The sequence below is a fragment of the Malaclemys terrapin genome, chromosome 6 (genome assembly GCF_027887155.1).
Source record: "Malaclemys terrapin pileata isolate rMalTer1 chromosome 6, rMalTer1.hap1, whole genome shotgun sequence".
NCBI classification, from domain to species: Eukaryota; Metazoa; Chordata; order Testudines; family Emydidae; genus Malaclemys; species Malaclemys terrapin.
Window position 1 is genome coordinate 13,440,677 of NC_071510.1, and position 25,860 is coordinate 13,466,536.

A 25,860-nucleotide genomic window follows, 5' to 3' on the forward strand; every position below is an offset into this window, starting at 1 on the left:
TAGCTGCAACAGGAGCTCAGTCCTGGCTTTGTTGACATTTGTCCTAGTTATTTTTCCTCTCATTCTTTCACACCTCTTCTTTCCCTCTCGTTTTTGGTCTCTCTCTCTGTTTGTTGTTTGTGTGGTCACATGTTTGGTTTTAGGTGCCTTGTTTAATCCCACCCTCCTGGCCTGAGAGAGAGGAGGAGGGGAACTGCAGGCGAGAAGTGAGCAACAAGATAACATGGATAGAAGAGGCAAGAAGCATGGAGGGTGGAATATTGTGCTGCTAGGGAACATTGGAAAGGAAAGGGGAGACACCCAGGATTTACATAAAGCCAGCGGCTCTGGTTTTCAGGATTACTAGCTCTTTCCTTCTCTACATGCTGGGCAAGAATCCAGATGGGAAAACGGGTAATTCCTCCTTCCTGTATTTTCCAGCCCAGCTTCTGTGCTGTTTTTCCGTTATGGCTTTTGCTGCTATGGTGAGTTTGATTTTTGTTATTTTTATACTGGGGTGCCAGGAGGCTTAATGATCTCAAAGGACCATTGATTTCTCAGATGAAAGGCACTATCTAGTCCGAAAACATTATATTTTGCTCCTGCCAGCTGTACAGTTCCTGTGGGGGAGACATTAGTGGAGGGTTGGGGGGGGGGGGGGGAAGGGGGAGGCAGAAACTTAATGGTTGCAAAGAGCTGTTTTCCTTGAATTAAGATATATAGAGGGACTGTCGTTCTGGGAATGAACTGCAGTGCGTTCTGATCACTGGGGCAGGGGAAGAGGAGCTGTGGAAGCCCCTGCAGGGACAAGATGGATGTTTTGTGCTTGCTAGAAGGTTGGTGGCCAGGAGTGGTGTAAAGCAGGGGAAATGGATAGTGGTCAGGGCATGGAAGAACAAGCCTTCTGGAGGAAAATTTAATGAAGATCTAGTGTAAGGAAGCAAGTGACAGCTTGCTTACACTAATGATTCCTTATGTCAGTCTGAGTGAACGTAGCCCGAATTTCCTAGGACAACATCCCTGCAAGGAGCTTTCTGCCTGTTGGCATCTAAATAACATCTGTGGCTCCTGGCTCAGTTGCCCTGGGAGAGAAGGGGAAGGGGTGAGGGCGAGAATCAGCTCCGCGGACACTCCCTCCTCTTTGACCATCATCACCAAGGTAACTGCCATTAATCCCAAGCGATCAGTGCTTGAGGGTCACATCGTGCTACCTGGCAACCCTCCAGAAGGAGAAGGAAGCACTGGGAAAAACAAGGGCTGTAATATGAGATGTTTAAAAAATGTTGCATAGGAAGTTTGCAGCCACAATGATTGTATGGTAAAACATTGTGTATATTCCTAATAGTAAAAAGAAGAACAGGAGTACTTGTGGCACCTTAGAGACTAACAAATTTATTAGAGCATAAGCTTTCATGGACTACAGCCCACTTCTTCGGATGCATATCCACGAAAGCTTATGCTCTAATAAATTCGTTAGTCTCTAAGGTACCACAAGTACTCCTGTTCTTCTTTTTGCGGATACAGACTAACACGGCTGCTACTCTGATTCCTAATAGTGTGGGGGGGGGGAGGGGGAGGGAAGTATTTGTAACCAGAACTACTGGTGATGGCTCTCTCTAAAGTCGCTGGGAAGATGGCTTCAGGCACAACTTCTGAACTGCCATAAATGCACAGTTCAACACCTCAACTAGCATTTGCTGGAAGGACAGGGGAACAAGCTGGTCCCCTTTACCATTAGTCAAAGCCTGCTGCTTTGTTGCCTCTCAAATGAGGTGTGTGTAAAATACGTGTGTGCACACAACGTATTTTCCAGCTGCTCTTTTTTTCCCATTCACCCTCCCTTACCAGCTGTAGGGATGGGCCTAAATAGATCAGCGCTCTGCCCCAGAGGCAGTAGCATCACATTTGCTGTCACTTCTTGCAGGGTGGTGGGAGTGGTACATAGCTTGTTTCACACTCGGGGAAAGGCTGCTCACAGAGCTCTGAATCCTTCTGAGTTGAGTACAAAGAAAATGAGCTAATGCTGCTTAAGATTTTCAACCTTCCTGGTCAAAATAAGTGACTAATGTTTGCCTCTGAACACTGGCTGGAATCTGGATTCTCTGGTTCACACCTGCTACATTTTTATTGTGCTGCTGATCTGTCCTGGCTGGAAACTTTCAGACTTATCAGCAACGGCCTTTGATCACAAGGAAGTGTGTGCTGAGGCTGTTTTTAGATAACTGAGAGGCAATAAAGGTGCAGCCACAGGTGAAAGCAAGCTGGTAAGCTTCCCCAGGCTGGCGATTTAAAGGGCCCAGGGCTCCCTGCAGTGGCCAGAGCCTCTGACCCTTTAAATCACAGCTGGAGCCCTGTCGCTGCTACCCCGGGGCTCCAGCAGCGGGGCTTGGGCAGTGATTTAAAGGGCCTGGGACTCCTGCCGCTGCAGGGAGCCCTGGCCCTTTAAATCACCACTGGAGCCCTGCTGCTGCTACCCCATGGCTCAGGCAACGGGGCTCGGGCGGCGATTTAAAGGGCCCGGGGCTCCCCACTGCCGTAGCGGCGGCCAGAGCCCTGGGCCCTTTAAATCACTCCTGGGCCCTGGGCAGGGCCGGCTCCAGGCACCAGCCTGGCAAGCAGGTGCTTGGGGCGGCCACTCCGGAGAGGGGCGGCACGTCCAGCTATTCGGTGGCAATTTGGCAGACGGTCCGTCACTCCTGCTCGGAGCGAAGGACCTCCCGCCGAATTGCTGCCGCAGATCACGATTGCGGCTGCTTTTATTTATTTATTTATTTTTGGCTGTTTGGGGCGGCCAAAACCCTGGAGCCGGCCCTGGCCCCGGGGCTCCCAGCAGCCTCTGCAGCTGGTAGCTCTGGGGGTGATTTAAAGGCCCCACGGCTCCCAGCCGCAGCCGGAGCCCTGGGGCCTTTAAATCTTGATTTAAAGGCTCCGCCTCTTCCGGTTGAGGCCACGCCCCTGCTCAGGACTCCGGAGTACCAGTAAGTCCTTTATCTTACTTTCACCCCTAGGTGCAGCATTTCCTGAGCGGTGCAGTGATGACCCCATTCTACTGTTTTGCCTCCCAGCGCAACCACTCAAGGCAAGGGAATGGGGAGCTGTACTGCCAGGCATGTGGCTAATGCAGAGGTTTTGCTAGTAATGAGTGTTAAATGCCCGGGATGCAGGGTGGTAGGAACAGCTCCTCACCTTGTGTGATCCTGGACAAGTCACTTCCCCTCTACACCCTTCTGATTCCCTTCCTACCTTTTGTCTGTCAGGTTTTGTCTATTTTGGCAGGAAGCTCTTCAGGGCAGGGCTTGTATCTTCCTATATTTATGTACAGTGCCTAGTACAAGGGGGCTCCGATCTCAGTTGGGGCCTCTAGTTGCTACATCACACAAATGATGATAACACCAGGGAGAGGAACCACCTGTAGGTCTGAAATTCCTGTAGTGCAGAGCAAATGATACGAGGGCATCTATATGTGATTTGAGAATAAAATGCGCATCTGTATTTATATTAAAAGAGAGATGAGCCCAAATCAACCCCCATGTTCCAGTCTTGGGGAAGTTCCCAGCCTATTTCTAATGAAAAGTCCTTGTATTCTTTTTATGCAGGACATATCTACATTACAAAATTAAGTCGACTTAAGGTAGGTCGACCTACAGCCACCGCAGTAATTGAATCTGCTCTTCGTGTCCACACTATGCTCCTTCTGTTGGCAGGATGCATCCTCACCAGGTGCATTTACACAGACTGAAGTAGGGCATTATGGGGCACTGAGAGCTGGAGCCCCACCCCTCCGGGACGGAGAGTCAGAACCCCACTGCCTCCAACGTGCTAATCAGCAGAGCTAAGCCAGCATGGAGGAACTTTTTGGTCAAGAGCAAAGCAGATTAACTTCACCCCTGAAGCAATGGCGGTAACAGGGAAGGAATTATAACCGAGTCATAATTCGGTGGTTGGTCTGCTCCTGGGATGGCATACTTTACTCAGGGCAAATTGTAAGAGTACCCATTTACTCTCACTTATTTAACAGCTCCACTCTGGTTTCACCTTCCTTTTTCGCTACTCTCTTTCAGTAAGCCTGTTCAAATAGAGGTAAACAAGGTTTAATTCTTCTCCGTCAGTCTTCACGCACTTGTCTAGGCTAAGAAACAAACCAGCTTGGACAAAGCATGGCTCTTTCTGACTGGTGTGGGAAATGACTGTCCCACTGTTGCAGACTAAGCCAAACAAGTTCAACACCTGCCATAAGCCAGCCCGGCTAATCGCTAACTCTAGCAGGGTTTAGGTTTGTCATGCTTTAGGTTTGTCTACATCAGCATGACAACCATTTTCAAGGCTGGTTGAAGTGGATGATGAGGGCCAGAGAGCAGTGACTGCTATCCGCTGTCACATTCACAAGCCACATTTAACTGACCAGTCTCTAGCTAAGATAGAGTGCTGCTGCCTCAGAGATATTTTAGTTCTTGTATTTGTAAATAGAGTTTTGCAGTGAAGGACTAATTTGTTAGAACAGCTCAGTTGTCACTTAGGCATCTAAATTAAATGGCCAGATTTTTCACGAGTGCTCAGCACCCAACAGATCCCATTACTCTCAGTGAGAGCAATTGGGTGCTGCGCTCTTCAGAAAATCTGGCCCGAAAATGATCTCTCCCGACTAATCTCCAGCCTATCGGACTTTAGGGTGGGAGTTGCTATACTAGGTCAGACTAGTAGTCTTCATAGTCCAGTATCTTGTCTCTAGCAATGCTTGAAACCCGAGGCTCCAGCAGAACTTGAAATCCCTGTAATATACCTAGCTCAGGGGCAGTCAAACTTTTTGGCCTAGGGCCACATCCGATTTCCAAAATTATATGGAGGGCCAGTTAGGGGAGGCTGGGCCTCCTCAGACAGCCAGACATGGCCTGGTCCCGCCCCCTATCCAACCCCTCCTGCTTCTCGCCCCTGACGGCCCCCCCCAGGACTCTTGCCCCATCCATCCCCCTGTCCCCTGATGGGGGGGCCCCCCAGGACTCCTGCCCCATCCAACCCCCCGAGACCTGTCCCCTGACAGCCCCCGGACCTCCCACCACCCCATCCAACCCCCCCTCTTTCCTGACTGACCCCCGACCCCTGCCCCCATTCAACACCCCCGTTCCCTGCCCTCTGACCGCCCCAACCCCTATCCACCCCCTTACCCTGACCACCACCACCCTGAACTTCCCTGCCCTCTATCTAACGCCCCCTGCTCCCTTACCACCCTGCCTGGAGCACCAGGACAGGCAGCCGTGCTGCCCGACTGGACCCAGCCACACCACCATGCAGCACACAGCACCAGATCAGGCCGTGGCTCTGCAGCTGCGCTGTCTGGCAAAAGCTCACAGCCCACAGCTCAGAGCATTGCGCTGGCGGGGGCGGGGCGAGCTGAGGCTGTGGGGGAGGGGGAACAGCAGGGGGCTAGCCTCCTGGACCAGGAGGTCAGGGGCTGGGCAGGAGGGTCCTGTGGGCCGGATGTTGCCTGCGGGCTGTAGTTTGCCCACCTCTGACCTCGCTGATGGTGTAAAGTGGTACATGAAGTGGGAGAGAACACAAAGGGAACTCTGTTTTTCTTATGGGTTTAAGCTGGTCTGCCAGCAGGATCTTTGCAGGTGTAGCCGCAACTGTTTACCTCTAAAAGTTCTTTATATTTCAATGGGTTTTAACCACCTGACTTCTGCTTATATCACCACACTAAAAATATCACCCCACAGACAGAACTCATCTGTCTCTAGCAAAGTGGGTTAGTAGTTAGGGCTGCTAGGCCCTGAACCTGCAATTGAATCCCATGTAGGTGGACCTTGAACCTCCTGTGATGCCTGGGGGCTTGGTGTAGATGCAAGATTCTGCTCACATGGGTGTCATTGCAGGAGCAGGGCACAAGTCAGACTTTCCCATGAGACACAACCACACATTGCTGCACACCTCTGTAATCCTAACAGCTGATATTTCCATAACACCTTCTATCCTGAGGATCTACATATTATGAGCTGGGTGCAACCTTGTTTAAGTAGAGTTAAAACCTCACTAAGGCCTTGGCTACACTCGCGGATTCACAGCGCGAGTGTAGTCGTGCCGCCAGCACTGTGAGAGCTCTCTCGCAGCACTGCAAGTACTCCACCTCTCAGAGGGGAATAGCTTGCAGCACTGCGAGCAAGCGTGCAGCGCTGCTGGCACAGATTACACTGGTGCTTTACAGCGCTGCACTCGCTGCGCTCGGGGGGGGGGGGGGGGTCACACCCCTGAGCGCAGCAAGTGCAGCGCTGTGAATTGCCAGTGTAGCCAAGGCCTAAGTTTGATAGGTGTGAACATAGCCTTCAATTAACATAACAGTAAGGAAAAGCCCTCACCTAAGACAAGGAGTACAGTAGAACCTCAGAGTTATGAACACCAGAATTACAAAGTGACCGGTCAACCACACACCTCATTTGGACAGTAGCAATGACAAAAAACAAAACAAACAACCCACAAACAACAAAACAAAAAAACCCAAATGCAGTACAGTACTGTGTTAAATGTAAACTGCTAAAAAAAAAGGGGGGGGGAAAGTTTAAAAAAAAAGATTTGACAAGGTAAGGAAACTTTCTGTGCTTGTTTCATTTAAATTAAGATGGTTTTCTTCTGCATAGTAAAGTTTCAAAGCTGTATTAAGACAATGTTCAGTTGTAAACTTTTGAAAGAACCATAATGTTTTGTTCAGAGTTACGAACAACCTCCATTCCCAAGGTATACGTAACTCTGAGTTTTTAGTGTATGTGAACCCACTCAGGAGCTTTTGCTGAATATTGTTTTGGGGCGGTTTGCATGTGGGCACATGTGTAGGCAGAACAGAAAATAAACTAGGAGAGACCGGCAGAAGGAGCAGCTGAAAGCAGAGTCTGACCCTGGAAGAAGCATGAGGACAGGTTTTTGGGTCAGGAGCACAGGCAGAGAAGATTATTCTTGGTTCTGTTATCAAAAAGTTGTTTCTTACTATTTGATTCCTACTGTGTTCAGAGACACAGGACTCTGTACATTCTGTGTAAATAAACAAAACTGCATCAGAGAAATACCAGTCTGTCACCAATTTCTGCTCCTACCTGGAACATGCCCAGGGCCCCAAACTTTGGCTAGCCGCTTGGGTCAAAAAGAAGTAACAATATGGTTCCCAAAGAGAGCTCATCAGGAAGTGTGGTCACTTTCAGGTGGAACTCTAAAGCAGTGACTTTGGAGTACAGGTTTTGTTATGGTAGGAGGGGAATGGAAGAATAGCTTTTCCAGTGAACAAATTTTAGGGTGGCAGAGTGGGATTACCCAAGGTGCCATTTAATGGTAAAGGACTAGATTGTGGCCGTGTTTTACATGAGCACGTAGTGGGAAGTAAGGAATCCCTCTGTTGTGGTGACTATACGTGGGCTCCCCACGGAGCAGGTGTGGAGGCGGAGGAACCATGGCTGTCCACCCCTCCACACCAATACAGAGGAGAATACAGTGCACCCTGAAGAGGGGTGTTACATATGTCTTCCTTCCTCCACCCCCAGCACAACCGCCGTCCTGCTAGGCAGGGTGTCTCTGAGCTACCACGGGGGCAGTGTGGAAGCTTTACTCCCCCCTGACTTCAGGCTGTGCCTGAGTGGCACAATGTAGTTCAGAGTAAATGGGGATACGATAAATACGGGAAGGGGATTTGATTTGTACGCAGTGCCACATCTCTGGAAGGATGTTGAGTCATGGGGCTGATGGTCCCTAAAAAAGCGAGGAAGGTCAAGTTATATTTTTCAGCTAAGCGTTCAGACAAGAAATCTATCATAAGCTGAAACTAATATACACACACCTGTAGAGCTTTATAAGAGTAGTATCAGTTGAAAGCATTTACACTGTTACAACAAAAACATACAGCCATTGTACGAAGGGGAGGGTTTAAAAAAATTACAAAATCCAGTCATGCCCTGGATAAATATTTTACTGAAAATGCATTTAAAGTCCACCACAAATATCACTAAAATCTTAAGGGAGATTACATAGAGAACTGTAAAATGAGTATTTCAGTGAGAACATTGATAACACATCTGAAAAATGGGGGTAATGCCAAAATATGAAGCATTCTAATAAGTAGAGAAGAGCCTGAAACGAGAGTCTACATCCAGGTTAATGCCCGAGAGTGGGACCAGAACCAATCTCTAAAAAGTGTGGACTCCAACAACCCTGACCCGTGGGATCTGGCCGTTTAAGCGGTTCCACTCACCATTGTAGCGCCCCCTGGCTTTTTTTTGGAGGGGGGGGCAGAGAGTGTCCATTTCTAGCATCCCAGTTGACCACTTCTTTGGCTCTGCAATGGCCTGTTTCTGTCTTCATCTTTCATGGCCCAGCCTTCCAGCCATGTCCTCTCTTTGCAGTTCTGTCTCTTTCCAGCTAAAGAATCCACACCAACACCCACACAGAGCTCCTTCTGTCCCTCTCAAGCTGTATTGAAGTTCTCTGCTTTTCACCCCAGCTCCAGGGCACTTCAGAGTTATTTCTTTGCTTCTTTGACTCTGCACTACCTCCTAGGCTTTTTTCCCCACTTCCTCCCCTTCCTGGGGACTCTGGTAACTTCTACCAGGGACCTCCCTGCTTCTTAGACACTCTCCTGCTCCCTGGGGTTCTCTCTACCTTGCCTTCACCAGGCTCTTCCTAAAGAGCTGGCACTTCTATCGCTCCTCTGTCCTAGATTTCCCCTTTCTGACAAAGTGCTTTCTCTACTAGTCCTCCCTGACCCTTTCCCAGCTGGGGTCATTACTGGTAATTAAGCCACCAGATCAGGATCTGCTGGGGGGTAACTGCTAAGTAACAGGCAAGGCTGAGGCTGACTTTCCTTAAAGGGCCTGCTAGCCTTTGGCAGGCCATTATAGAGATGATGGGGCCAGTCTAGTTCTCTTGGCCCATTTGACTTGAGTTCTCCCCCCCCCCAACCCCCACCCCATATCTCTACATACCCAGGAAACCGCCTCTCTGCTCCCATCTGGCTGCGCACCAGTCCCACAAGTTGTGGTAATTCCCCTCCTTCACCTGTTTGTCTTGGTGACCCTTTTACTTCTGTTATGTGAACAGGAAGTCAGTAGATGGAGCCACAACACAACTTTCCAGGCCAGGAGAAAGACAGGGAATTGCAAGCATCTCTGGGGTGACCTGCAGGTACAGCGATCTGGGGATGGCACCCTGATGACTGGCTGTGTGTGCATAGCAAGGATCTAAGACAGCGAGACCCTATGCAAGGGAACAGGTGTCAGGGTACCTCTGATTCACCACACTGTGTTCCATCCAAGCATCTGTTGAGCTGGCAGCCAGTCCTGCATTCCTCTCCCTCCCAAATAGTTCAAAGATGCCTCTCCTGAAGGGTGTGTGAAGAATAGGTGGCATCCACTTCCTGCTCTTCCCTGCATCAGACACGCCACCCTCAGATAATGCTCATCTTTGGGGGCAGGGACCTGCTCAGACAGGGATTTCCTAGCACCCAAGTACGTGTTCCTGAAAACTACAGAGCCAGAACAGCTTGCTGCGGGCCCACAGCTCCTCCAGCGCTGGCTTCCAGTTTGTTCGCTGGAGGGAGCCTGGTTTCCTCCTTCTACTCTGAGAATGTTAATGCCACCATTGATTGTGCTCCCCACCCACAGATGCGGGTCCTGATCCTGCAGGGCCTTACAGACACAAGCAGCCCTGCTGATATCAATGGGCCCTCACCCATGTACTTGTGCGAGTGAGGCTTTGCAGCATCCGGCCCTTCATGCAAGTGCTCCTTTCACCACTGCGCCTGACAAACTGAGGAGCAGGGGCAGTACATTCACCAAATTAGCCTAACATCACTTCAGAAGTGGACCTCAAGTCCCTAGTGTCCTTGGGCCTTCAGGTCCACTTGCCCTGAGTCATGAGGACCCTGGGCCCATATGCAGAGTACAATTCTCTGCTCTAATACTCTTGCAAAGCTCATACATTCAACACAATAGGTTATACATAAAACAAAACCCGGTTATCAGAGAAGGGAAGAACCACCAATGCAGAAATCAGCCAGAGTCCATGCAGGTCCATGCACTGTCACGAGTTATGGAGTGACACAGCACTGTAATGTCATTGTCTAGCCAGAAGTTCTTTACTATCCTGCAGCAAGAAGGAGCATGGTCTGAAACAAAGCCAGAGAAAACAGAGGTGGGATAAATCCATCATATTTTGCACTTATACCAATATAAGGCCTTTCATCTAAGGATGTCAAAGTGCTGTTCATGCTGCAGGAAGTAACCATCTTCACAGTAAACACTGCAAATCCAGTGAATATTGCGCTGGCTGGAGTCACAACGTGGCCCCAGAATTAGGCCCGTTGTGTGCTCAATAACGACTGACCCATCCCTATAGCAACTGACCGATCCCGGTCAGACCCCACTCTCTTCTGGGATGGGCAAGTGCTACCAAGCCCTGTCTCCTCCAAATCTATGCATCAAAGTTCAGCTAGCACCTTCTGCAGTTCACAGGGCACTGATGCTTCCTGGGCAAAATCATTCAGTCTCCAAGATTCTGGTACCCATCCCCAGAAGGAAAGAGGAAGATCAGTGTATACGGAAACTGGTATCATAGCCTGTCTGTGATGGGGAGTTAGATGACCATGAAACCAGTGCTCCTCTAGCATCTCACAGCAGGGCCAGAGCAAACGAGGGAACAATGCTAATTAATGGGAGGGTGCAAAAGAGCCCCCAGCATCAAGCCTCAAGCAGAATGTTAGTTACATCACATGGCAAGAGTGTGACTAACAGAAGTTAGACCTGGGAGGTTAACTGAGATTTAACAATAGGTGAGAGGAGAAGATAGCGAACAGTGCAGCAGGCCCCAGCAGGAAGTCCTCCACCGGAGAAGAGAGCTGTGGTACAAGAATTAGGCTAACAGGAAGCAGAAAAAATGCAGAGTCAAAGGCCTTGGCTACACTTGCGAGTTACAGCGCTGTAAAGATTCCCCCAGCGCTGTAACTCACTCCCGGTCCACACTGGCAAGGCATTTGCAGCGTTGTATCTCCGTGGTTGCAGCGCTGCATGTACTCCACCTCTCCGAGAGGAATAGCGAGTATTGCGCTGCCGCTGCAGCGCTGCGGCGCCAGTGTGGCCGCCCAATGCGCTGTGAATGGCCTCCAGAATTATTCGGCAGTATCCCACAATGCCTGTTCTAGCCACTCTGGTCATCAGTTCAAACTCTACTGCCCTGGCCTCAGGTAACCAACCATGTGACCCATCCTTTACATTCCCCGGGAATTTTAAAAATCCCCTTCCTCTTTGCTCAGCCCGGTGTGGCGTGGAATGCTATCAGTGACTCTTTCCAGGTGACCATGCCTCCACGCGCCAAGCGACCCCAGCATGGAGCAATGGCGAGTTGCTGGACCTCATCAGTGTTCGGGGGGAGGAAGCTGTCCAGTCCCAGCTGCGCTCCAGCCGTAGGAATTACGATACCTTCGGGAAGGTATCAAAGGACATGATGGAAAGGGGCCATGACCGGGACGCCCTGCAGTGCAGGATTAAAGTGAAGGAGCTGCGGAGTGCATAGCGCAAAGCCCGCGACGCAAACGGCCGCTCGGGTGTTCTCCCCGTGACCTGCCGATTCTACAAAGAGCTGGATGCAATACTTGGGGTTAATCCCACCTCCACTCCGAGCACCACCATGGACACTTCAGAGCCGGTGGGGGGGGGGGGAGAGAGGGGGAGGAGGAAGAGGAGGAGGAGGAAAACAGGAGTGATGGTGGTGGGCCAGATGGAGACACCCCGGAATCCCTGGAGCCATGCAGCCAGGAGCTCTTCTCGAGCCAGGAGGAAGGTAGCCAGTCGCAGCGGCCGGTACTTGGTGGAGGACAAACAGAAGAGCAGGTTCCCGGTAAGCGGGGTTTTTTTTCGGGAAGGAATTTTTTCAGTGCGGGCTCTTTGGGAGAGGAGGGTTAGGTATGCGTGCCTAGATGCGGAATAGTGCATTGATGTGGTTTATCACATTGCGATAATCGGCCTCAGTAATCTCCTCGAATGTCTCATCCAGAACGTGTGCAATGTGCTTGTGCCGGTTTATCGGGAGAGCCACCGTAGTCCTTGTCCCTGCCAGGCTAACGTGTCCGCGCCACTGTGCCACGAAGGGCGGGGGGGACCATTGCTGCACACAGGCAAGCTGCATATGGGCCAGGGCGGAAGCCGCATTGCAGTAGAAGACCCTCCCTTGTTTCCCAGGTCACCCTCAGCAGCGAGATATCATCCAGGACGAACTCCTGTGGAAAATGTTGGGACAGTGTTCACTGTAGGTGCCCCCTGAACCTGTTGGCTCTCCCCAAGGCACAGAAACCCAGAGGACAGTGCAGCCCTGAAACAATCAGTCCCCCATACTCATCATTTTGAGGCTCCCGTGGGATATGTGTGCTCTGTTTTGGATGGGAAAATTATGCTATTGTGTAGACCCTGTGTGTTTTCTACTCCTTAAGTGCGGGGGGCATCATTACTCTGTCTGGTATAAACAATGCTGCCTTTGTTAAATGTTGCATTTTGCCTATACAGCTGCATCAACCTTGAGACCTCAGCCATCCCTCTTATCGCCTGCTCAGAGACTGCAAAGACTCAGGAAGAGACCACGAAAAAGCAAAGAAGACATGCTGCAAGAAGTGATGCGGCAATCTATTAAAGAGAACGAGAAAGCACAGGACTGGAGGGGGAGAGAGAAAGCAGGATCCGCCAGGAAAACGCAGCGCACCGGCGGCAAAGCACCGCGCACCGGCAGCAAAGCACTGATAGGCTCATAAGCATCTTGGAGCGCCAAGCAGATGCTATCCAGGAGCTGGTAGCCATGCAGAAAGAGGAGCAGTACCGCAAACGCCACCCCCCGCTACAGCCCTTGTCTCAAAACTCTTTCCGTTGTGCCCCACTGTCACCTCCAACCCACTTTCCCCAACTTCCATGTTCTTCACGCCACCCGCTGCCTTCACCACCCAGCCCTGAAAACCACGACCCTTACCCTCTGCACTCAACCCCCATCACCGTGCAGTACAGCTGTCCTGAAGTTCAGCACTCACTGCACAGCACACCAGCCAGGACATGCGTGAATCTGTGATTGTACTGTTCCCCACTCCACCCCCTTGTTTCTTTTCAATAAATAATTTTTTTCTTTTCAATAAATGGATTATTTGGCTTTGAAAACATTCTTTATTATTGCATAAAGTAAAAGACTCCTGAGCCCATAAACAGGCACTGCAAGTCTGCTTGTCTGCTTAGCAGACACTGATTCCTAAAGATTGGAACTACTGCACGTCACTCCCGGGCAGGGCACCAGATATCACTGCTGCTTTTCAGCCTCAAATTGTTCCCTCAAGGCATCCCTAATCCTTGCAGCCCCGCGCTGGGTCCCTGTAATAGCCCTGCTCTCTGGCTGTGCAAATTCAGCCTCCAGGTGTTGAACCTCAGAGGTCCATGCCTGAGTGAAGCTTTCACCCTTCCCTTCACAAATATTATGGAGGGCACAGCACGCGGATATAACCGCGGGGATGCTGTTTTCGGCCAAGTCCAGCTTCCCATACAGAGAGCGCCAGCGGCCCTTTAAACGGCCAAAGGCACACTCCACAGTCATTCGGCACCGGCTCAGCCTGTAGTTGAACCGTTCCTTGCTGCTGTCAAGGTTCCCTGTGTAGGGTTTCATAAGCCACGGCATTAACTGGTAAGCAGGATCTCCAAGGATCACAATGGGCATTTCAACTTCCCCTACCGTGATCTTCCGCTCTGGGAAGAAAGTCCCGGCCTGCATCTTCCTGAACAGCCAAGTGTTCCGAAAGATGCGTGCATCATGCACCTTTCCGGGCCAGCCTGTGTTAATGTCAATGAAACGCCCACGGTGATCCACAAGCGCCTGGAGAACCATAGAGAAATACCCCTTCCTATTAACGTACTCGGATCCTAGGTGGGGTGGTGCCAGAATAGGAATGTGCGTCCCATCTATCGCCCCTCCACAGTTAGGGAACCCCATTTGTGCAAAGCCATCCACTATTTCCTGCACGTTACCCAGAGTCACGGTCCTTCTGAGTAGGATGCGATTAATGGCCTTGCAAACTTGCATCAACGCGATTCCAACGGTCGACTTTCCCACTCCAAACTGGTTTGCGACCAACCGGTAGCTGTCTGGAGTTGCCAGCTTCCAGATTGCAATAGCCACCCGCTTCTCCACTGGCAGGGCAGCTCTCAATCTCGTGTCCTTGCGCTGCAGGGTGGGGGCGAGCTCCTCACACAGTCCCATGAAAGTGGCTTTTCTCATCCGAAAGTTCTGCAGCCACTGCTCGTCATCCCAGACTTCCATGACTATGGGATCCCACCACTCAGTGCTTGTTTCCCGAGCCCAAAAGCGGCGTTCCACGGTGCTGAGCATGTTCGTGAATGCCACAAGCAATTTCGTGTCGTACGCGTTACGTGGCTCGATAGCATCGTCGGACTCCTTACCCTCACTGTCACTTTGGATCTTAAGGAATAGTTCGACAGCCAAATGTGATGTGCTGGCGAAACTCATCAGCATACGCCTCAGCAGTTCGGACTCTATTTCCCGCAGACAGATCGCGCTGCACAGAAACCGTTGAAAGATGGCGCCAAAGGTGGACGGAAATAAAGGGATTTCTGGGATGCGAAGCGATGCATCACGGGGCATTGGGACAGGACCCAGAATCCCCCGCACCCACGCCCCCTTCCCACAACCCACAGCGCCAGAATGGGAAAAGGTGCTCTGTGGGATAGCTGCCCATAATGCACCGCTCCCAATAGCACTGCAGTTGCCGCAAATATGGCCACAACAGTGCGCTGGGCAGCTGTCAGTGTGGACAGACTGCAGCGCTTTCCCTACTCAGCTGCACGAAGTCAGGTTTAACTCACAGCGCTGTACATCTGCAAGTGTAGCCAAGGCCAAAGAGAAGAGTATGGGAGAAGGAAAGCCAGTTAAAGGACAGAGAAGGAAAGTATAAAGAAGTGTCAAAAGGGCAATTAGAAAGGAATATTACTGCTACCCACTGAGCAGCTACATGTGCTAATGTAACCCATGTGCCTAATAGGGAGATATCTCCTTAAGAGACCCACTGTGGGAAGGTAGGATTGAATTGTGTCTGGGTCACTGTTGCTAGGCAGATTAAGCACTCCACATCCAGAAGCTTCTGGAATTGAGTGGGGACGGTAGTGTTGGGTCTGCTCCAATAGGTTCCCTGTTGCTGGGGTCAGACTCTGTGAGGGGGAGGAGTCAGGGCAACTGCTTTACAAAAGGCCAACATGTGCCCTGGGTGAGTTGGGAGAAGCTGAGCCAGGAGAAATTTGTTTTCTTTATTTATGTTTCTGTATAACTGAAGGGAATGTCTGTGGATTATAAAATAGCCATGTCATGCTGTACAAATTAGATTGTTTCTTTATCATAAGATTTGATAAAGTTATTTATTTAATTCATTTCTTTACTTCCTTTGGGAGTTGAATGTGGGGAGGTTGACCCTGTGCAATCCTTGCTAAAAATCCTTAGAGCCTAAACTCTGGGTCTCCAGCTACTTTTCTATGGGAGTTGGAGTTTTTTAGGCACTGGAGAAGGGCAATGAAGTGAACTATAGCCCACCCAAAGGTTGCACTAACTTTGTGTAAACTAGGTGCATTGAGACTGTTAAGAGTGGGCTAGTGGCAGCCCAGAAGAGTGGGGCAGAGTAGATGGACAAATACTAATTTTTAGGAAGTTAGAGGGGGTTGATTGGTTCAGCTTTTAATTCAAATGTTTAATGCAAACTCTTAATTCTAAATCTGAGTTAACTGTTCAATCAGAAGATACATCCAGTTGCTCCTGAGTCTTTGTCTATACTAGCACTTTTGTCGCTAAAACTTTTTCTCCCTGATCGACATAAGTTTTGCCACCAAAAGTGCCGGTGTGCACAGCACTGTATTGGCGGGAGATGCTCCCCTGCTGACATAGCCGCCGCCATTCATTGGGGTGGTTTAATCATGCCAATGGAAGAGCTCTCTCCCGCTGGTGTAGAGCGGCTCCACGGGACACCGTACATGGCGCAGCTGCAGCGGTACAGCTGTGCCGCTATAAGGGCTGTAATGTAGACACAGCTTGAGAGACTTGATCTGCCTCTTTAAAGTAGTCCTGAAAGAGGGAGCAAGCTGGGAGTAGGGGATTGGAATTGCTTTATTTAATAGAAGGAGGGGGAGATTCATGGTTATGTGCCTGAGCCTGGTTCAGACATTCATTTACTGCCATCAGACTCCACAATGCATTAAGCCTCACAGCACCCCAGAGAAGCAAAGAATACTTGTGAAATCATGAGCTACAGAAGAGAAGTACATGTTTCTATCTGGACTGGAAGTATGGTCTTCTAGTTATGGCACTGGGCTGGGACTCTGGAGATTTGGGTTTAGATCTTGGCTCTGCCACACACTCACTGGGTGACCTTGCCTAAGTCGTTTAATTTTCCATGCCTCAGTTCCTCATCTAGACAATAGGGTTAACAATGCATTCTTCCACTGAGTCTGAGTTGTCTACTTAGATTGCAAGCTCTTTGAGGCAGACACAGGTATATGTACAGCACCCAATACAGTAGGGTCCCAATCTAAGTTGGGGCCTCTATGTGCTTCTATAATAATAATGTTACTAACAAGATCAGAGTCCCCAGCAATCTCATGGGACTCTCTGGCCATTGTGTGTGATGTAATAGCCCCAATGAGCTCAGCGACTTAGGAAGGATCCCTGGACTCCTTCATAAGTCACCCTATTATTTCTTATGCTGTCCCAGTATGGGACCCATTGAGAATGATGCCCAGGGACCTTTTCCCACTGCTGCTTCAGTGGCATGGCATTCATTTCCCCATGAGCTCATCACAGATTTTTGCTCTCACCAGATTGTTAGGTCTGGAAGTTCTTCCTTTGATACTGGTGGATCTGTGCATGTTTTTAAATGTTTCCTTCTTTCCCTGTAGGTCGGCTGCATTGGTTGGGCCTCACTTATGTTGCACCACTGATGGCTTGCTACTCCAAGCAGAAGCAGAGGAGTGAATGAATTGGGGCATGAGCACAGGGAGGCCACACCCTGTATCCAGCAGCCATGCTCCTCCGAGGACTGCGGCTCTATGGGAAGTGGTGCCGTTTTTCCAGTCCCATTACTCAGCTCCTTACCTTAACTATGGTGACATTTGGCGTGTTGGCTCCCTTGATTTGCCACCGGCTCCTCCACTCCTATTTTTACTTACGCCGCTGGCATCTGAACCCCATGAGCCAGGATTTCCTGAAGCAGAACGAGGGGGATGGCCAGACTGCCCTCCGTTACTTTGAGGACCTGCGGACTCCTAACTCCTCAGAGATCTCAGGCGACAAGGCCCTCAGACCATGGCTGCTCATCACCATCATCACCGTGCAGAGGCGGAATGAGTTCCACTATGTCCTACAGGTGGCTTCCCGTTTCCACCGCCTCCTCCAGCAGTGTGGCCCTCGCTGCCGGAGCCACCAGGTCTTTCTCTGTAACGTGGAGCAGGACCCGGGCAGCCACCAGGATGCCAGGCTGTTGGGTAACTTCTTTGCAATGGTCAGCCGCTACAAAAACTGGGAAGACCCCGATGCCGCAGTGAACCAGTTTGAGAAGGAGAAGCGAGACTATGCCTTCTGCCTGGAGCAGTCGCTCTTGGCCTACAGTCCAGAGTACGTCCTTCTGGTGGAAGACGATGCTGTTCCCGAAGAGGAGATATTCCCTGTCCTGCAGCACCTGCTGCTGGCCCGGTTCTCAAAGCCACACCTCAAAGATGCCCTCTACCTGAAGTTGTACCATCCTGAGCGGCTTCAGCGCTATATCAACCCAGAGCCCATGAGGATCCTGGAGTGGCTCGGCCTGGGCATGTTTCTGGGCCCCCTGCTGAGCTTTCTGTACTCCTGGGTGTCTGGCCGCCCAAGCCTTACCTGGCCCATTGTCCTGTTCTTTGCCTTGTACAGCATGGCACTAGCAGAGCTGGTGGGTCGCCACTACCTGCTGGAGCTGCGCCGGCTGGCCCCTGTGCTCTACAACGTGGTGCCGGTCACCGAGTGCTGCACGCCCGCCATGCTGTTCTCCGCCCCTTCCGCCCACCGTGTCTTGGGTTACCTTCAAGAGCTGCACTGCCGTCGGGGCTTTGCCAAAGACACTGCTCTCTACTCCCTGTTGCGCACCAAGGGTGAAAGGGCCTACGTGGTGGAGCCCAATCTGGTCAGGCACGTGGGGATGTTTTCCAGCCTCAGGCCAAATGACAGCCCTAAGCTACTGTGACCCACCAAGAAATGCCTTTATGGAAAGACTGTGAGCCAAGAGAGCCTTGTCCTTGGACAGACATATCAGGTGTGACTCCAGATGTCATGCCACTTGCAACTGTGCCCAGAACTACCAGCACCACCTAGTGGAGGGAAAGGAACTTTTAAAAAAAAAGTTTACTTAAACCTATAGTTACATGATTTATTTTATAATGAAGAAGTGAAAGGAGGGTGGAGGTTTTCAGGGAAGGGGAGGGTTTGCTACTATCCTTAGTCATTTTTGGGGGGAGACCCAAACACACACACACACCATTTGCACGTGAATGTGTCTCCTACAGCAGTATCCAACAAACCAGTCTCTAGTATCACAGACCCGAGACCAATGCCACTCCTGTGGTCACATATGTCTCGGTCTCAAGGCACTGGAAATGCTAGCCAGGGTGAGTGCATCAGGCACAAGCTGACCTAGGAGGAAATATGGAGCTGGAGAATAGCCCTTGTTTCCCCCAACCTTCTCCATAGCTTACCCCGATGATCTGTTCATCTCCTCAAATAAAAACATGAAGAGATCTTTACAAGAGGCACGATGCATATAACGAGCCCCTTACCCCACATTCTGCATATGGTTCTGGGAACATGTTTCAAGCTGCTTCAGCACCTCCAGGTCTTCTCCTTTGTGGGTAACACGCCTCTTCCCCCAAAGCTCTCTTTTCACCTTGGAGCAGAGGATCTGAAACAAAGTCCATGTTCTTCCCCATTGCTTCAGCTGGGGTCCCCTATGGAGCCAAGAACACTAAAACCAAACAACCTCCCGCTCGCTGTATGTGGCTTGGATTCGCTGGCCCATGCACATACTCTCTCACACACACACAGCCTCCCATCAGAACAACCTTTGAGATTGCACATACAGCTACCTCTCATAGGTGAGGAAGAGCAGATTCCCCATTTAGGCTCTGATCCTGTATCACCGGGAGCTCACTCATTAGCTTTATTGAGTGCAAGCCCTTAAAACTGGCCCTAGACAGATTGCCACCTATCCTGATTTTCCATGGATTCCACCTGCAGCATGGAGAAGCTCCAGTTTGCCTTGGGCAGCCCAATGAATGATCCAGCATGATCATGTTATTTACGGGAAAGGTGAAGGAACAGTTGCAGCAGCATGGTGTCACAGTGCACTTATCTTGCCTCAGCCTGCAGTTAGATATAGCTGACAGCTGCAGAAGACACAGTTCACTACTCCTACCATGAATATCTGGGCATGGTCAGATGAGCAAGTTTCAGTAATGTGTCATATTGAAGGGGCCACTTCTAAACAGACACGTTAAATAACTAATCTTCTGATCTGAACTGCCGGGGAGTTTGGATGGTTTCCAAGAGTTGGCTGCTTTCTAGCAGAACTGTTCTGGGTGCATTGAAAACCGAAACCACATGAGAAATAAGATCTTGGGGATTGTTACAAATTCAAAACTGCCTTTGAAAGGTTTGTACCCCATGGCCCTGATCTACAGCCCATTGCAGTCAATGAGAGTCTTTTTATCAATTTTAGGGTGCTTTGGCCCAGGCGCTATATGAGGAGACCTACACCCAGTTTTGAGTGGCATTTGGGTGAAACTGTGTGCAAATCACAAATTTTCCTGGCTTCAGAATGAACCAAGTGAAACAGTTTTGGGGGGGAAAAAGAGTCCCACTTTCAGTTTTCTTTCTTTCATTTGTCAGAGCCTGGAACTCATGGTAAAACTAGGAGTAGTAAGGGTAGATGTGTGTCTGTGTGTGAACCCATGTGGACTGAAACCAAAGAAAATATTTGCACAAGCCCCCTAAGAAGTAAGTTTCACACAAAAACGACGAGGAGTCCTTGTGGCACCTTAGAGACTGATACATTTATTTGGGCATAAGCTTTCGTGGGCTATAGTTCATGTTCAGGCTGTGAGGGGTAACTGACTTGTAAAGTGCTCAGCACAAAGGAGATAGGCAGTCAGTCACAGGGTGTCACTAGAGCACAGAACAATGCCAGCTCAAGCACCTGAACTTTGCCTCTTGCTAGATCAGCTGGGATTCTTTTAGAGGATCCCTGTTGTTTGCACAAGGGCATGCCATGCCTTGCATGCACAAGGGCATGGACTGTAAGAGCTGACAAAACATTACATTTTATTTCTACACAGCAGTCACCAGCATCCATCAGGACTGATGCTGAAACCTGTTCCCAGACTGAGTGCAGCTGGTATCTGGCTTCCCCGTGTCTCCCTCGCAGAGAGCCACGCACACAAATATCTTCTCGGTAGTGTTGTTCTTTGTCAGGTTGTAGAATTTGGGGGTCATTGTGAATTTATTCCACTAAGTGCCTGGGTACATAGAAAGAAAGGTGACTATCTATTTATGCTGCCTTGAGTGTTGAATGTTTCAGATGTGGGGTTTGTTTTTTAATCTTTGTACTGTATGGATCCAGAACAACACCCCATTTTTTGGTGCTTGGTTGTTCATGTTAGTGCAAGAGAAAAGCCCATAGCAAGGCATTACAAATTGTTTGGCTTAAAAAAAGAGAGAGAAAGAACCAAGTGATAATGCTCAGTTAATAAATGTTCTGGTGTGGGAAATGATTCATCATTTTGTCAGCATGTTACTTTTCTTCCTTACCACTTCGGGCCCGAGCCAATGCCCCCCTGAACTCCGTGGGAAATTTTCTAATGATTTCAGTGGATGCTGCATCAGACTCTTTAAATCTGAAAATTCTTCCATCAGCCTAGCACTGTCTACACTGGGGGTTAGGGTGGCTTAATTACATCCCTCGGAAATGTAGATTTAAATATCCCTGAGCAACATAGCTGGGTTGACCTAATTTTGTAGCATAGAATTGGCCTAAATCACTTTGGGCAGCCCACAAGGCACAGGCATTAAGGGCTTTCCAGAAGCAGGGATGCATAGGTTGCATGTTTCCCCCTGGGAAGGGATGCTAGCTCTGTTTAAACACTCAAGCCCTCTGTCTTCATTCAAGCAAGGATTATTATACCCAGCCAGCTTGCAGCTAGATAAAGGCAGGGAGCCCTCTTAAGATTACGCAGCCAAATGACATTGCTAGGTGCAGGAGTGTACCTCTCCATTTGGATAGTGTCTCTGAAGCAATGCATTGCTCATTTGGTGCCTTCTCCAAAGCCCACAGCAGGAGTCTTTCTAGTCACATCAGGCCCACACACAATATATATTTCACATAGATTCTCTTTAGGGGAAAAAAATTAAAAATGATTAATAATGGTTTTAAAAATGCTTGGAAAGAGACCCTACGTACTTATTTGGCTCTCCTCCCCCATAACATGTGAGTCCCTCACTAATGGATTTTGTCCTCCCAACGCCCCTGAGAGAGAGAAATATTGATCCCATTTTACAGATGGGGAACTGAGGTGCAAGACGATTAAGGTTCTGTCTGCACTTGGAGCTGGGGGTGTAATCTGATTGAGCTAACATGCTAAAAAGAGAGCGTAGCTATAGCAGTGTGAGTGGCATGCTGCCCCAAAGACGTACCCAGCGAAGATGCTAGATATGTACTTGGGGTGGCAAGCCCATCCTGCTGGTTGTGCTGCCGCAGCTATGCTGTTTTTAGCATGCTCGCTCGATCAGAGCTAGCGCAAGTATGTCTCCTTGAGCTGGAATTTACACCTCCAACTCCAAGTATAGAGGTACCCTAAGTGACTTGGCCAAGGTCTCACACGGTCTGTGGCGGAGAAGGGAACAGAACCCTGAATCCCAGCCCAGTGTCTTGCCCCTCAGCCCAAAGACACTTCTCCCTTATGTCCTTCAGTGTGCAGGGCACGGGTGTATGTTGTTGCTGTGTGAGTATGTCAGGGATGTGTGTGTGTGAGGTTGTGCTCATGAGGAAGAGTTGTGGTTGTGTACAGGGAGGGTATAATTGGGCATATATGAAGAAAGGGGAATGTGTGATTGTGGGCACATCAGAGGGTGCGTTTTGTGGTTGTCAGTAAAGGGATGAAAGGACTGGGGCGGGGGACAGTGCAGAGTATGATTGTGTGTGTGAGCACGGGGGACCTGTGATTGTGTGCAGGGAGGTATGTGTAGAAGGGGAAGTTTGTGAAGGGTGCGCGTGTGTGTAGGTGGCTGTTGAAGAGAGCTAGGATCCAGGGGAGTCTGTGCATACATGTGGGAGGGAAGAGTCTGTATTAGTGGGTATTGGCAACACTGGGGGCCATTTTGTGTCTGGACCCAGTGCAGACTCCAAGAGCCTTCCCCCTTGCGCCTTCCATGAAGGGCATGGGGCAACTGCAGTGCCTCTTTGGGTGTAAGTAATCCACACGCAGGTGGGGTAGAGGCCAGGCTGAGGGCCTCTCCCCTTCTGCCCATGCTGGTGGAGCTGGCCAGATGCAGAGAGGAGTGTACTGTGCAGGGATGGTGCAGCAAGCCCATTCCCTCTGTAGATAAGGGGATCTGGGATCCACAGTGCTTGCTGGTGCTCCTGCTGACATGAGGCAGAGGCACCCCACATGTCTAGCTCCCTGACAGGTTTGCCGGGAGGCTGCACTGATTGCTGTGGAGCCAGGACTGTGGAAGATTTCTCATAACGCTGATTAAAGGCCAGTATTTCGGAGATGAGGATTGTGAGGTGGAGTGGGGAAACAGACCACTTTAACAAACAACTTCCCTGATTAGATAGCGACAAACCAGCTGGACTTTGAGACAGTTGAGCAAGACCCTAAGGCACAGAAATCAGCTACATGGCAGCTGTCCCCAATGTGAGAGGAGAGATGAAAGGTAAACAGTCACGCATGAATACTAATCTACATCAGATCACACTTTAACCCCACCATGCACAGAGCACCCTCTCCATGCTCTGTCAGTCCTGCGTTTCCACGTGTACACACATACACGCTCACACACACTTCCACCAATCAGCATATTTCCAGTTCCATTTCAGTCACTTTATGGGCATAACCAGGCGTACAAGTGTTGCCAAGGGTAGGGACAGGTTTTACGGTGCAGACTGGGTTTTAATCTAACCTTCTTGTCCATTTCTGATGTGGTGGCAGATTGTGAAATGGTGTGAGGCAACTTCAGACATCACGTTCCTTTCCCCCAAGGTTAGGGCACAGTTTTCCTTCCTTGCATCATCATCAATCTTTATTTAAATACTTATATTAGGGTAGGATGTAAAGGCCTCAATCAGTATTTGAGGTTGGGAAGGAATTTTCCCCCAGGTCAGATTGAGACAGATCTTGAAGGTTTTTCACTCCAGCATGGGGCACATGTCACTTGCTGGTTTGAACTAGAGTAAATGGGAGATTCTCTGTAACTTGCACTCTTTAAATCAAGATTTGAGGATGTCAGTAACTCAGCCAGAGGTTAGAGATCTAGTACTGGAATGGGTGGGTGAGGTTCTGTGGCCTGCAATCATGATGGTTCCTTCTGGACTTAAAGTCTATTTGCCAGAAGCTGGGAATGGGCGATGGATGGATCACTTGATGATTATCTGTTCTGTTCATCCCTCTGGGGCACCTGGCATTGACCACTGTCGGAAGACAGGACACTGGGCTAGATGGACATTTGGTCTGACCCAGTAAGGCCGGTCTTAGGAGTATTAGGGACATGTTGGGCTAGGCCCTGTAGAAACATATATACACACACACACACACACACACAGACCCTGACCCAAAGAATTTAAAATAATCCTAAATGTTGGTTCTTCTTCAAATGGTTGCAGACGTGTATTCCACTTAGGTGTGTATGTGCCACGCACACCAAAGCTGGAGAACTTTGCCTAGTAGTACCTGTGCACACCTGAGTAGAATAAACATCTCAAAGAACAAAAGTTATGGTGCAAGTAAGTAACCGTCTTTTTATCATCATTGGGCCAGATCCCCAGCTGGCTCTTACCCATCAAGGAGCACACTAGCTTTCTAGAGTTTGCTCCAGCCTCTACACCGTAAGCACACATTTCCCATTGGGGTTGTTTGCATCATGGCTCTGGATTTTAATGTGGCTGAGGCTTACTGCGACATCAGGTAGGAATGCTTGCTCACTCCCAATCCTGACTGGAAGACCACTCTCTCTAGGACTGGAAGTAGGGTTGCCAGGTGTCCGGTTTTCGACCGGAATGCCCGGTCGAAAAGGGACCCTGGAGGCTCCGGTCAGCACCGCTGACTGGGCAATTAAAAGTCCAGTCAGCGCAGCGGGGCTAAGGCAGGCTCCCTGCCTGCCGTGGCTTCGCTCGGCTCATGGAAGCAGCGGCATGTCTCTCCTCTGTATCTCACGCGTAGGGGCAGCCAGAGGGCTCCGTATGCTGCCCCCGCGCCAAGCGCCGGTTCTGCAGCACCCATTGGCTGGGAACCGCAGCCAATGGAAACTGCGGGAGCAGCACCTGTGGACTAGGCAGCGCGCAGAGCCGCATGGCTGCGTCGGAGCCGGAGGGGAGATATGCTGCTGCTTCCAGGACCTGCTTGAGGTAAGCGCCGCCTGGACCCTTCACCCTGACACCCTCCCATGCCCCAGTCATGATTCCCCTTCTGCCCTCCAAACCCCTTGGTCCCAGCCTGAAGCACCCTCCTGCACCCCAAACCCCTCATCCTCAGGACCACTCCAGGGCCTTCACCCCCCCCCCCGCTGGAGACATCACACACCCCTGCCCTCCAACCCCCTCTCCCAGCTTGTAGCCCCCTCCTGCACTCTGAACCCCTCAGCCCCAGCCCAGAGCCCCCTCCTGTACCACAAATCCCTCATCCCTGGCCCCACCCCAGAGCCTACATGCCCAGCCAGAGCCCTCACCCCCTCCTGCACCTCAACCCCCTCAGCCAGCCTGGTGAAAATGAGTGAGTGAGTGTGGGGATAGAAAGTGACAGAGGATGGAGTGAGTGGGGGCGGGGCTTTGGAGGAGGGGCGTGGCAAGGGTGTTCAGTTTTGTGCGGGTAGAAAGTTGGCATCCCTAACTGGAAGGAGAATGGAGTCTCTATATACTATACTATATAGGATCACAGCAGTTAGAGGTGAAGAACAGTTAATTAGATCACAGAGTCCATCTCTCTGGAAGGGATAGAGTCCCCAGGTGAGAGATGTCTCAAATAATGGAACAGATACCACAAGGCAGTTAGGGTTTTCTGGCCATAGATATTCACCGCAATGGATATACATCCATGGTAGTCTGCAAACAGGCTTATCAGGAAGGAAGTAGAGAGTGAAAGGAAGAAATAATGGGCCACATCTTCAGCTAGGGCGAATCACTATCCCTCTAATGACTTTCATGGAGCTATGTTTATTTACATCAGCTGAGGGTTTAGCCCTGTATTCGCTCTAATTGTTTGTGCATTTGCCATGGTCCAAGTCTCACACTATGAGGGACGGATGGGCTTAGTGTGGGAGGGTGCTGGCCTTGTGAAGATGCCCTCCTTTGATGAGAAGCCACAATTCCTTCAACGAGTATCTGGCAACTGCTGCTCACCTGAAGGTTATGACACGTGCCATAAAAAATAGAGCGAGAACGTCAGTGTCCGAGCAAACATTGCATTGTTCAGTTAAAACAAGATCTAACGTCCAAGGCTACCGTGTGTGCCATTGCTGAGAGTATGACGTTGGCTTAACGCAGTCCCTGTACTACATGTGTCCAACCCACTGTGGTGGGCTACCTGGAATATGAAAGGCCTACGAAAA

The 25,860-nt window shown here is 50.1% G+C and overlaps 1 protein-coding gene across 3 annotated transcripts; it reads left to right on the forward strand.

The window, feature by feature from the left end:
- The first annotated feature begins 29 nt into the window (after positions 1–29).
- PGAP4 (post-GPI attachment to proteins GalNAc transferase 4) lies at positions 30–24,159 on the forward strand. Of its 3 annotated transcripts, XR_008445472.1 has the most exons (4): positions 30–464; positions 16,923–20,494; positions 22,873–22,974; positions 23,921–24,159. XR_008445472.1 is itself a non-coding variant. In XM_054032621.1 (2 exons), the coding sequence occupies exon 2, from the start codon at positions 17,048–17,050 to the stop codon at positions 18,233–18,235; it is 1,188 nt and encodes a 395-aa protein (XP_053888596.1). In that variant the 5' UTR covers positions 30–464; positions 16,923–17,047; the 3' UTR covers positions 18,236–20,813. The 3 variants fall into 3 exon arrangements, 1 of the variants encoding a protein (XP_053888596.1); XR_008445471.1 differs by lacking the exons at positions 22,873–22,974; positions 23,921–24,159 and adding an exon at positions 22,726–22,858 and having other exon boundaries at positions 16,923–20,578; XM_054032621.1 differs by lacking the exons at positions 22,873–22,974; positions 23,921–24,159 and having other exon boundaries at positions 16,923–20,813.
- The last annotated feature ends 1,701 nt before the right edge of the window (positions 24,160–25,860 follow it).